At 37.8% G+C, this 13,342-nt stretch overlaps 1 protein-coding gene across 11 annotated transcripts in view; it reads left to right on the plus strand.

Annotated features, from left to right (window-relative positions):
* HNRNPA2B1 (heterogeneous nuclear ribonucleoprotein A2/B1) overlaps positions 1-8,249 on the plus strand; it is a 16,994-nt gene extending 8,745 nt beyond the window's left edge. For 2 of the 11 annotated variants that reach the window (XM_043541026.1, XM_043541024.1), the window contains exons 4-13: positions 922-1,132; positions 1,492-1,593; positions 1,676-1,756; positions 2,818-2,880; positions 3,887-4,006; positions 4,263-4,388; positions 5,594-5,676; positions 5,830-6,757; positions 6,995-7,125; positions 7,902-8,249. In XM_043541026.1, coding sequence (XP_043396961.1) covers positions 922-1,132; positions 1,492-1,593; positions 1,676-1,756; positions 2,818-2,880; positions 3,887-4,006; positions 4,263-4,388; positions 5,594-5,655 — 765 coding nt within the window. In that variant the 3' untranslated portion in view covers positions 5,656-5,676; positions 5,830-6,757; positions 6,995-7,125; positions 7,902-8,249. Of the gene's footprint in view, positions 1-921; positions 1,133-1,491; positions 1,594-1,675; positions 1,757-2,817; positions 2,881-3,886; positions 4,007-4,262; positions 4,389-5,593; positions 5,677-5,829; positions 7,126-7,901 lie in introns of all 11 variants that reach the window. The other 9 variants (XM_037890508.2, XM_043541023.1, XM_043541027.1 and 6 more) reach the window with 5 other exon arrangements.
* The last annotated feature ends 5,093 nt before the right edge of the window (positions 8,250-13,342 follow it).

Here is a 13,342-nt window from a genome sequence, read left to right on the forward strand (position 1 = left end):
CAGACTAACACGGCCGCTACTCTGAAACCTAGCGTATTCTTACTGATAGACATTTCAATGCTTACTTTTTTTTGTAATTAAGAGTCTCTGGTTAGGGGCACATGCCTTTTTCCTTTCTCCTTGTTACCACTTTTAGAAGCTTTGCAGCAGTACACATGTAGACGATGACTTGTGCCAGTTTGAATTTAGGACTTGATTGACAGAAGCCATTTCAGTTTTTTAGGTTGAGTGACTACTGCATTGGTGGGGGCTTAAATATCAAAAGTTTAATCCATAGTGTTGTAGGTTGGGTATCCTAGTCGAAGAAGCATTTGGGGAGCTGTTCTTTTTGAGACTAGAGATCAAGGATGAGATTCTGGCCTCATGGAAGACAACTGGAGTTTTGCTAGTGACTTCAGTGGGGCCAGGATTTCACCTAAAGTTGTCTGGCAGTTAAAAGATAGGTAGACAAATTAAATGAAGTTGTCTGGAATGTGAGTATAATCAGTTAAAATGAAAAGGACCCAGTCAGTTTATAGATCACAGTTCTGTCTGGAAAATTTGTTCCTTGCTATTCTTGCAAGTAAATGAGATTTCTCTTAACATTTCAGTTTTATCAAAATATATTGATCTATTTTTTTAACTTTTCTTTTGATTACGCTTTCTGCAGCATAGTCCGTTTCCCCTCTTGCTTGTTTAGAGCTTTTCGCATAGCAACCAGAGGTAGTTGCTTTAAAAAATAGAAAAATGATTGTAAAATTAAAAAAAAAAAGGCAGAGGCATTCCAGATAATACGGTTTATCTGAAAACACTATAAACTCACTTCTTGAAATTGATTTAGATTTCAAGTTGGTTGTCTTTAAGATCTTGCTAAAGAGTCCATATGCAAAACTCTCTCTTCCACTAATAGTTTTGGAAAAAATATTTTTTAATTCTTTCAAGGAATCTGGAAAACCTGGTGCTCATGTTACTGTGAAAAAGCTGTTTGTTGGTGGAATTAAGGAAGATACTGAGGAACACCACCTTCGAGACTACTTTGAGGAATATGGGAAAATTGACACTATTGAAATAATTACAGATAGACAATCTGGCAAAAAGAGAGGTTTTGGCTTTGTTACGTTTGACGACCATGATCCTGTGGATAAAATTGTATGTAAGTAAACTTCATTCCACAATTTCATCTAACAATATTGCTACTTAAGGTTCCGATACAGAGAACACATAAGCATGTGAGTAAGTTTTTGAATGTAATTGGATTAATTACATGCATAAATGTTTGTAGGAACATGGCCTTCGTTTTGAATCTTCCATTTATAAATTTGATGGGATCATGTAATAATACTACCTGAAATTATCCTGACATCTTTATAACTTCTGGATGATTGGAATTGGTATTGCAAAAATGTGAGGAGGGAAAAATTATTTTCTCTTTGGCAGTTTAGCCATTCCTGAGTTAAACTCCAGAAGCAACATTTACTGTGTGTAATTTCTTCTTAAATTTATGATTTACAGTGCAGAAATACCACACCATCAATGGCCATAATGCAGAAGTAAGAAAAGCTTTATCTAGACAAGAAATGCAAGAAGTTCAAAGTTCTAGGAGTGGAAGAGGAGGTATTTGAGTTTCACTTCATACTCTTGGGTTCAAAGTTTTCCTATAATACGTACGTTAACAGGAATCTAAAATCCATCCCAGGTAACTTCGGCTTTGGGGATTCGCGTGGAGGCGGTGGCAACTTTGGTCCAGGACCAGGAAGCAACTTCAGAGGTGGATCTGGTAAGGCTACCAGGCTTATCACTTTTTTTTTTTTTTCTTTTGGATTTCAGTTTGCTCTGTGGGTTACTATCATCTACTGTAGTATTGGCAACAAAAAACTTCTTTTAGAAAAGACTAATAACAAACCTCTTATTAAAAAGAAACTAATCTTTGTGATTAGAAATAACAATGGAAAAGAATCTATATAAATTTATGAAGTCAGTGTTTTTGAGGTGTTAGTTCACTTAATACAAAGAAGCACTGTGACCTTGTCTGAAGTAATCAGAAGTTTTTTTATAAAGAAAAAAGCAAAAGTGGTCCATTTTAGAGAATGTATACAAAGTAATATAATTGCTAAAGTAAATTATTACAATTTTAGAGTGAGCTTTAGTAAGTAATTGGCAACCAGGAAACTGCTACCTTGACTATCTTCAGTTCAGGTCCAGAAATGCAACTCCACTTTAAGAGAAGAAGATTATTTAAGGTGATGGTTGTATGCCTTGTTTCTGACAGATGCACATTTCTTGGTTTAGGGTGCATATGTCTGAAGTTCTAAATTCAAATGACCAGAAAGCTTAAAATATTTTCTTAAGTCCATTATACTTTTCTCATATATACCCCCTAGAAATGGCTGTGGGTCAGAAAAAAATTAAGGCTAAAAATAAGAGAAATACTAGTCGCCAAAGTGATTTTATTTATTCTTAAAGAAGGTTAGTCTCAGTTTGGAAACTACAGTTACATTTTGAAATTTGTATTTCAGATTAATACAGCAATTTATAATATTGAAAGTTCATGATCTGTGTTTAGGGTATTATGTTTCTCCTGCAAGAGTTGAACTCAAATATGGTATTTGTGACACCAGTTCTTGAAACGGACATACACACAGCGTCAGCTTGGTACTGAATTTGTAGGTTTAAAAGTAAACTGTTTTTTGTGAATTTTTTTTAAATAACTATAACTTGCTTTAAATTTTTAAAATTGATGTGACATCTTTATATATTTTAAAAATTCCAGCTCACTATTAAGAGTAAACTTTTCTAGTTCCGTACAGATGAACTAAAAGAAATACTTATTTCCAACAGATGGATATGGAAGTGGTCGTGGATTTGGTGATGGATACAATGGATATGGTGGAGGACCAGGAGGTTAGTGTAGGCTAGTGGGGTTTTTGTAACTTCTCATACTTGAAAAGGTTCTATATTTTCTGTTACTAATCATATTAAGCAATAGAGCCATATTGATCTGGTTCAGGAACAATAAATAACTGCTGATGTGTTTTAATCCTTGGTCTTTAACTGTGTGGTTTGCCATACATCCAGGGATGACCATGCCTTCCCTCATCTCCTGCCCGTGAAAACCTGGTGTTTCTATCTGCAGTTTTTCTCATTTTCTTTTTCAGCCCTAATCTCCAGTACTAGATTATTCTACACCCAAATACCTGCACTTGCTGATAAATGTATGCAAGCATAACCAGTCTGGTGGTTTTCCCTAAGGCCTTCTTGCATTCAAATCCATGTTTCTCATTTTGGAAGTATATAATACTTTTGCCACACTACTCAGAGTAATTAGTTCATCCTGATGGCTTATGCTTATGTATGATTTTCTCCCCCATTCCTGAACTGCACACTCAGTCTTCACCCTAGTAAAAAAATCATGTCTTACACTGAGGTTTTTCCTTTCTATACTAATGTTTTGTGTTCCTTTATGACTTCGCAGAAAGTCTGTCAAAAGAATTGGTAAAGAAAGTTAGTGACTTTTTAAAGACTTGAAAATGTAGTGTTAACTCCGGCTCTGTGTTGCTAAGCAGTGCTTTTCTAAACTATTAAGCTTTCTGTAAAATTTAGGATTTATGTAAAGAAAAACCACATCTCTTTAGACCTAAATATCATGCATTGGTAACATTTCTGTTCTAATGCTTAGGCAAGAACTGCAGTCAGGCTAAACAGTTAAGGCGGAGTATATAGCTTTAAAAACTTCTATTTGTAGAAATCACCCTTCAAAACTTCCTGTTGGCCTTTTTGTCCTTCAGTAGACTGATGCTGAAGAAAATTAAAATCTTAGTTTTAGCAGAACAACTGTGCAATCTGAGGAATAGTACAACTGACTTTTTTATAATGTAAAGTTACTATTTAAAGGCTTATTTCATAATAGGTGGCAATTTTGGAGGTAGTCCTGGTTATGGAGGAGGAAGAGGAGGATATGGTGGTGGAGGACCTGGATATGGCAACCAGGGTGGGGGCTACGGAGGTGGTTATGACAACTATGGAGGAGGTAATACATTTGCTTAAAACATTTAACTGAAAGTTTTAGTTTTGGACTAGCCTGAGCAAGATTATTGACTTGAGAACGTTTGACTTCATAAGTGTTGTCAAAACCAGTATGCCATTTTCTGTGGTCAGTGAAGAAAAATAATTGACTTTAGTGACACACTCCTCTTTCTTTCGTTTTTTTTATCTTGATTTGTTAGGTTTGTAATAACTCAGAGAAATAATTCTTACATTTAGCTCTTTTTGTGTCAATAATACAGGCAATTATGGAAGTGGAAACTACAATGATTTTGGAAACTATAACCAACAGCCCTCAAACTATGGTCCAATGAAGAGTGGAAATTTTGGTGGTAGCAGGAACATGGGGGGAGGACCATATGGTGGAGGTATTGTATATGTCATGGGTTGAATTGGGACCAAACTTTTCAGTGGCCTTTGATCCTTTGTAGAGACCAGGGGACACGTACTGATTAATCTGTGTAGAGAATTGCTGCATAGTCTTTTATAAATCCAACTTGCCAGCAGAATTTTAGAGCCAGTAAGCAGTAGTGCAAAGAGTGGTAGTGGTTATCTGTGAGTGCGCCCAAAAGAAAAATAAATTGTCAGCATTAAAACTGTGATTTCAAACAGCAAGATAACTATTTGGTGTGAAGGCCAGTTTTCTTAGAGCTGGAACAGTTAGTTTTTGTGGTGATGGTGTTTTTTTGTGTGTGTGTGTGTGTGGTTTTTTTTTGTTTTTGTTTTTTTTTAATATGTTTACTAATAGTTTGTTTACCAGATTGTACTTGGGTCAGATATGAACTTTCAGTGGTCAAGTCAATGTAGTTTGTTTTGGGATACTAACTTCATGCACATTAAGTCTGTTTGTTTGTAAAATACGATATATGATGTAATATCACACTTCCTCCCTGCCTTTCCTGAATTTTAGTGTTAGTAAATGTCATAGGGATATCAGTCAGACAATAATTTAGTTTTGGCAATGGGTTAATTTTTTTTAATAAGCCTCCTATTTAAATTCCTAAGCATTAGTTAGGGTGATGTGAACAGATTATTTACTATGGTAGTAATTATCACCAACTCGCTACTCGCCACTCGCCACTAAACTTTGTTTTTTCTCTCTCCCATATTAGGGTCATTATAAAATTTCTGCCTTTTTTTTCTTTTTGGTCAGCAGCTTCTAAAAAAGTAATGCTTTTACATGTGGAAAGCATGCAAAGGGAAATTTACTTCAGACCAGTCTTCTGTAAGGTGTAGTGTGTGGGTGGACTGCTGTACCCACATAATACATGTTGCAGGATCAGGCCCCAAGAGTGCAGCATTATTTTACTTATTTGATTATATGTTTAAACCATTGGAATGTCTCTTGCTGCAAGAATCTTGTGTTCTGTTTTCAAAATGTGGCTACCCGGGCGGGGGGGGAATAATCTCTCATAGAAGACAAAGACAGGTTAGCTTTATATTCAAGGTGGTGCGCACATTGTCATCTTGAATTAAACCAAATATAAATCTTCTCGTAAATGTACGGTAAATGTGCCTGGGTTTAAAAAATAAAGATGTATATGTCCTCTATCCTGTTGTTCCACAAATGCAGGAAACTATGGTCCAGGAGGCAGTGGAGGAAGTGGTGGATATGGAGGGAGGAGCCGTTACTGAGCTTCTGCAAACTTGCCATGGGTAAGTATCTTTATAAGTGCTAAAATTGCAGTGTTTCTTGAGACTTAGCTGCAGGAGTAAAAGCTTTTTAGGATCATATTATCTTTCCTTTAAAAATTCATTAGATGGATAATTTCATAACCTATTTTTTACTCTTTACTTCTGTTGAAACAGGCTTCACTGTATAAATAGGAGAGGATGAGAGCCCAGAGGTAACAGAACAGCTTCAGGTTATCGAAATAACAATGTTAAGGAAACACTTATCTCAGTCATGCATAAATATGCAGTGATATGGCAGAAGACACCAGAGCAGATGCAGAGAGCCATTTTGTGAATGGATTGGATTATTTAATAACATTACCTTACTGTGGAGGAAGGATTGTAAAAATGCCTTTGAGACAGTTTCTTAGCTTTTTAATTGTTGTTTCTTTCTAGTGGTCTTTGTAAGAGTGTAGAAGCATTCCTTTGATAATGTTAAATTTGTAAGTTTCAGGTGACATGTGAAACCTTTTTTAAGATTTTTCTCAAAGTTTTGAAAAGCTATTAGCCAGGATCATGGTGTAATAAGACATAACGTTTTCCTTTTAAAAAATTTAAGTGCGTGTGTAGAGTTAAGAAGCTGTTGTACATTTGATTTAATAAAATAATTCTAAAGGAAATACTGTGTAATTATAGATTATTTTTTTTAAAAAAATATTGTAAAGGCAAGGAGTGGGTAGTATAAGGTCCCACAAATAATACAAAGCTGTTTGTTGTACATGTAAAATTAAATGCTGGTCAGAAAAAGTATGTTGTCTGTAAATTATCAGGTTTAAAATATCTAGATAACTTAAGGGATATCTCTGCAAGGAGAAACACCTTTTTAGATCTTTTAGATGCTGCTTCTTCAATGGCAAGGAAAGGAAATATCCCCAGCGAGGTACTCTTCCAGGGACACAGGTCTAGTACAAGAGAACTCTTGAAAACGGCACTAAGTTCAGCCAGTCTTAAAAAGCTGCGCTGTATTTCTGCAAAGCTTTAACTACCGTAGTTTTATAAGGATGCCAACGAAGGCTGAGGGTGTAGAGCAAAATAGTTCTAAGCTTCAGTTAAACTTCTTTAGGTAAGATCTTATTTACTTTTCCTTTCTTAATGTTCCAAAAACAAGAAACTAATACTATATGACAGTCTCTTTCAGTATAGTGGTTATCATATGTAGTTTAACATAGCAATGAATTGAGTTAACCATTACCAACTGAAGAGAATTTTGTGAATCCTATATTTTTCTTGTATTAAATTTTGACATCACGTTTTCTTAAATTTCAGCTACTTAACATATTTTTTTCCTACTGGAATCTAGCTTTGATATGAGCCATGGACAAGCATAGACTACTGCTACTGTACACTGCTACAGTTGAACAAATGAGACCTGCAAGTGTCCCTTAGTAAAGTTTTGCAAGGGTTCCATACCCGATGTTGGTAGTTAAAATGGTAGGTCGCAAGTTAATTAAATCATAAAATGTTCTTTACACTTTGCAACCTTCTTATTTTTCTTGGGGATTTTGATGGTTACAAGTGCAATGAAGACAGAGTAGTTGTACAATAGTGTTAATGCTGTTGGAAGTGAAATGTACTGCATCTGTCTATTCTGGCTACAGTATTTTATGTAGCGCATTGCACCCTGAAGGATCCCAAGAAACTTTAGATTGTTTATATAATAGAGAATTTTCTTCACTACTGAAATGCATCTACCTCTCGTAAGGAATATGACACCCATTCTTCTTTAATGCTGCATAGTATTTCTTTAGGAGGGCAAGAGAAAGTCTTCAGTTGTAACTACAGGTGGAATTTTATATACTGTATATGCAGAATGTTATTACCTAAATTGGAATTTGGCTAGGATACTGAGGTTTCCACTGTCTTTTATAGTTCTTACCGCTAATAACTCTTAGCAACAGATTCTGTCACCCTTACACTCTTCTTATTGAAATCAGGAAGATTTTACATTCATATGCTATTCAGCATGTGTAAATTGGTAGAATCTAGCCCCTAGTTTATTTTTTGTATTGGTTTCATCGCCTGAAACAGGCTGCACACCTAAAGAACGGGTATACAACCAACCATAGGTGTATTCGTTTTGTGTTCTGCACATGAATGAATTGTTTATAATTTTTGAAACTGCTGAAGTTCTTCCATAGGTAATATGGATAGACATACATGATAAACATCTTCAGATACACTTTATTTTATTTTTTTTCCTTTGGCAGGAAGGTGCCATGCTGCAGGTAACAAATGAAGAAGTGGTCAACCACAGACATGCTTCAAGAAATAAGATATTCTGAATCATCAGAAAATAATTGCTTTTTCTGGCTTCATTAAAAATCTATAGGTTAAATGAATCCTGATAATAAAACATCAGTTAGTACAGCCTCTTGTAACGCTGGGGTTTTTAAAAATATAAAATGATAGTAATAATTGTCTGTAAATCTCTTGAATAAAATTCAGGCGGGCTAGGAAAAGCGGACCATTAATGTTATGAAATAGCAAATGTTATGTGAATAGAAACATTAAATACATATTTTTATCACATTAAAATAAAATATTTTTATACCAAAGTAGTTCTAGTGTAATGATTAATAAACCTAATGTGTGTTAACAACACTGTTTATAAACAATTAAGCTGAGCCTTTGAGGCCTTTCAAAAATATACATTTCATTTTGAGGGAGATTAAAACAATTTGACAACCATATGGATGTAATTTGCATATCTGAGTAATCATTCACATGCGTGTACTTGTTCTCTGCTGGGAGAAACAGCATTACGCAATCAAGAAGCTACTTTGATTTTGGACAAACGTCATTTGTTTCTAAATAAGTAGCTTTTTGGCTACAATTTTTATCACACTGTATGAAAGTCTCTTCTGTCTTTGAAAACTAATTGCTTAAGACAATTCAGATTAGTCAAAACTTGTTAAATAGGGTCTTATTTAGAAACAGCTTTGCATTTAGCATGTAAGATGTAATGCAAAACTGTGATCTACCAAAACCCAAGATGACTTTTTTTTGTTTGTTGCTTACTGTGTATAATATTACACCTGGGGGAATTCTGTTCCACTGCGCGCACACAGAATTCATGTCCCCTGTAGATCTCTCTGCTTCCCTGCAGGAAAAATTACTTTCTGATGGGGAAGCAAAAGGAAGCTGCAAGAACTGTCACATGACCCCTCTCCAGCAACCAGGGCAAATTGTTTCAGGTGTCCAGAGCATTCGGTGGAGAGAGAAATCACTGCAGGGCTGGTGGCTCCTACCCTGCCCAGGGCTCAGCTGCTAGTCCTGGCTGGGTTGGATGGGACTCTCTTCCCTTGCAGTGAGGGGCTGGGGCCAGGTCAGACCCACCCCCAGAAACATCCCTCAGTGGTATGAAGCTCTGCGCACACACCCTCTCCCCCTTCCTCCCCACTCTCCCTCCCCAGTTTCTGTCCCCATTCTTCCTCAGCTGCAGGGAGAGGAGTCTATATGGGGAGGTGCAACCCTTGTGCATCCAGGACTCCCATCCCCTGCTGAGCCTCACCCTCTGTATCCAGAGTCCAGTTGCACCTGTACCACCCCACCTAGCTCCTCCCCCCTCCCCCCCCCCCCCCCCCGTTCTTGGACCCCCATTCCACCAATCTCTATCACCCACACCACACTGCTGAGCCCCTCTGCTGATCTGCAGCCATCTTCACCTGGACCCCCTGCAGAGTCCCATTCCCCCTGCACCCGGAATCCCCAATGAGCCTTTGTGCATCCAGATCCCTCTCCTGAGCTGCCTGCACCCAGATTGCCCCAGCCCTGGATTCCTCCACACATGGATCCTGCCAGGCTAAGCCTGCTTGACCTGCCCCTGGATCAGGGGTCAGGGCTGGGCATGCATGCAAGAGACTGTCCCTCTCCCTTGCTATCTTGGTGCACGTGGTGTGGAGGGGCAGGGCCAGCCATTGCACCTCAGAGTCACCATGGTGGAGCTGCAGAGTGATCTCCCACCTCTGTGCAGCCAGTGGTCTGTGCTCTCCACTGTCATGCTGGAGCTTCCACATTTATTTTGTGAGAAAATATGCAGAGTTTTAAAATACTGTGTATGGAATTCCCTCGTGAATATAATGTGTATCCTCTGAATTACACATAAGAGGTTGAAATACATTCCAGGTTAGAAGTTACTTGGAAAGCTAAAGCATTTCAGCCTTGTATTGTTTGACTGTCCACTGCACTGAGCTTAAAACAAAGTTGGAAGCTATTATGCTTAGCTTTTCTATAGTAATAGACATTCTTATGTCTTTATGCATTCTTGAAAATAGTTTAAAATGATGTTTTGAGGCTTTAGTATAAAATTTCTTTGGTAAAACAATGTAGCAAACCTTGAATTGGATAGTTAATCGTGGGGCTGCACAGGAGACAACCAATAATCCTGATTGACCTAGGGTCAGACCTGTAGTCTCTTGGTATGCTTTCTAATTACTCAGGAGGCTTCCTTCCCTGCTTGGACATGTAACATGATTTGAGCCAGGTCCAGCTTACAAAAATTTATGTTTTGCATTTAGCAATTCTGTATTCGCATCCCAACTCACTTGGCGGCTTAAGGTGCAAATTGGAAGAAAAACATTTGGGGAGGAATTCTTGTGCCTTTTGTGTTTGTATGACTCCTATTTTCTATTTGAGATAAAATATAAATATATATATATATATATATATATATATATAGCGCAGTACTTCACCATTGTGTGAATTTAGCAAAGGTGAAAGCATAATCTGTTTTTCTCTGTGAGGCTATGCCACCTTCCCTCCCTGTAAAGAGGGGGTGGGGGGTGATGGTGGTGACGTAAATGGGGAAACATGATGCGAAAGCTGCAACATTTTAATAGATTTTAAGGTGTCTCACTGTAGCATACTTCATTTATTTAGGGACATTCTTAAGAATCTGGACAAACAGGATTCTTGTGTTCAGTGGTGAATTTAGTGGAAAGTTGTGGTTTGTAGTCAACATAATACTAATTCTAGTAATTCTCAATAAGTCCTGCAATGTGTGGTTATTGCTCCTCTGTCTTTAAATAACCTGTCTTCCTTTTTTCCTTCAAACTACTATGAAGCCACTTTTTTGCAGAGTAAATATTCATTTAAAAAGTTATTTTGCCATTCAAGATACATGCTATGTCTCAGTAAAAGTGAGTATTACTGCTAGTACTTTGCTTTCATAAAACTGTACAATAAAGAATAAGGAAAGATCATGTTCATTCACTTAAACAACATCAATTTCTGAAATTACCTGTGTCTGCCAAGGAACTTCCAATATGCTGCAGACAACTGAGGACCTGGTTGTAGATTTTTGGATTGGGTTACCCCACAGAACAGGAGGCATTTTAATCTTAAAATGATCAAGAGTAAGGCTTTCCTCCTTCATTCTTCAAGGTGGAGGTGAATGAGTGCATTACTTTGGATGGCTGGAGGCCAGCAACGGACCAAAGGAAAGCAAACTCCTGAGTTGTGCAGGAGTGTGGCATAGCAGTGATCAAAATTACAATTGATGCAGAGCCTGGTGTGTAGGCAGAGAAGCAGGAATTTGTGACCAGTTGGCCCCTCTCTTTCCAGCCTCCTTTTCTGTGCATCTACTAAGAGATGGATGGGATTCTTCAGATTCTCAACTACCCTGCTCTAAAGGATGAAATTTACAATCTGGAGATCTGACCCAGGACCCTCTGCATCACATAAGCTGGTTGGTTGAGCAGCAGCACAAGGGGGGTTGGTCTGGGCTGCTGGAGAAGGTCAGCTGGGAATTCTGCTCAGCCTCTGGGTCTGCTTTTTGTGTGCATCCCACAGGCCCCTAGGGTGAAAGTTCTGTGATTCCAGTCCAAGGGTTGAAATAGCAGCAACCCAATCTGGGACCAACATGTGTGGGTGAATTTTTGCCTGTAAATAGTGAGTTTGGGTAGGGAGTTGGCTGCATAATTCAAGTCTATTGTGCTACGTATGGCATATGCACATTGGAATATGTTAGTGACAATTCAGATTTCACATCTGTTCCTTTTTAGGTGCACTACGTTTCTATCTAGGCTAATATTCTGGCAACCTGATTGATTAGGAGAGGCAGATATTGGATGGGAATGCAGTGAGGCAATAGGTGCTCCTTAAACTGTTCTTAAAGTGTGAAGCAAAGTGTCTGCAAGTAAAGGCACTTCCATCCCAAGGTGCATTGGAACTCAGTTATGTACTTCATTATAAAATTATCACACTGATATTTGAAACGCTGTTCCCCATAGAGGATACATGTTGGCTCAACATTACCTTCATTTTGTGCCTTTAGGTTCAGTTTATAGTAATAGTCATTGATTTGGCAAAGTAGGGAAAAGAAATTACTGGAGTTGAAATTTAAGAAAGAGGCTAAGATTAACCTCTTCTAAAAGTGGATAGGTAGTCAGCACTTTATTTCAAAATATCTGTATGACCTCTTCAATTCAATACTCCTTTGTTGCAGAAGTGAACAAATGAGGCTTCAAAGATGGGCACTAGAGGGAGAGGAGCTCTAAGAGAATAGGCTAGAAACCATGGAAAAGGGGAGGACATGGAATCTATAATCACTATGTAGTATACTTGTAAAACCAGACTTCAAATAACCATACTAATCTAGATTACCTCATAGCTACCAAATAGATCAATTATCTACCACAAGAGATGTCACTACCTGGTCAAGAAGGGGTTAAAGATTTAAGGGGTAGGAAGAAGCAGGTTAGTTAGATTTGAGGTGTAAGGGCAAACTTTTACAGAAGCTTGCTTGCACTTGTACTTAAACAGTATTGGGTCAGGTCAAATTAGCCATTTTAGAACCTGATGGCCTTACCGTTTTCCATGAAACTCCTAGGTATAGAATATCTGCAAGTCTGATTTTGGCAAGCAGCTACATTCTCCCTTTAAGATTCCTTTCTTGTGTGTGTCTACAAGTTAAATTCACTTGTAATAAGTGTTTTTTAACGGGCCAGTCAGATTTAAAAACTACTATATTGTAGGTACTACTGATAACTCTTTTAAAAAGAGAAACCAAGTGTTAAACAATGAATTTAGCAAAGTAATAGTCATAGGGTTACTAATGTTTCTATTTTGAGCTTTGCATTAGCCTTTTTCATGGTATTCTATTGAATTATACTAGGGAAAAGGTAGTTCTCAGTGAAAGTGGTTGAAGCCCAGAGTTTCATATATGTTATGAAATAAAAAAGCCTTGAGAGACTTCAGTCATATATCCTCTTAAATGTTAATACAGGTTCGACTAGAATGGCAGACTTTTAAAGATCTAAAAGGGTGAAAGTTGTGGGTCTGTATACAGCTATTTTTAAATTGTATGGTGTGCCAATTAAATTCCTATTGCTGTGATCAGTGCCAGTGATTAGCAGAGACTAAGATTTAATCTTCCTAACCTTCTTCAACCCTCCAAAGTTTTGTCTTCAAGGCTAGATCAAATCTTAATAATTCCTTCAGAGATGCAGAATGGGACTCGGCTAATAAGTCACCTTTTGAGAAATGGAAAATACGTGTATAGGAGGAAGCGGCCTGTTTTGTCCTTAATGTTAGATCTTGCCTAGGAGCCAAACCTGCTGCTGGCCGCTTCCGGGGCGCAGCGCGGTCCGTGGTGCCAGGACAGGCTGGAAGCCTACCTCTGCACCCCAGCTGCGCTGCTGACCGAGAG

Source organism: Chelonia mydas, chromosome 2 (assembly GCF_015237465.2).
Source record: "Chelonia mydas isolate rCheMyd1 chromosome 2, rCheMyd1.pri.v2, whole genome shotgun sequence".
NCBI lineage: Eukaryota > Metazoa > Chordata > Testudines > Cheloniidae > Chelonia > Chelonia mydas.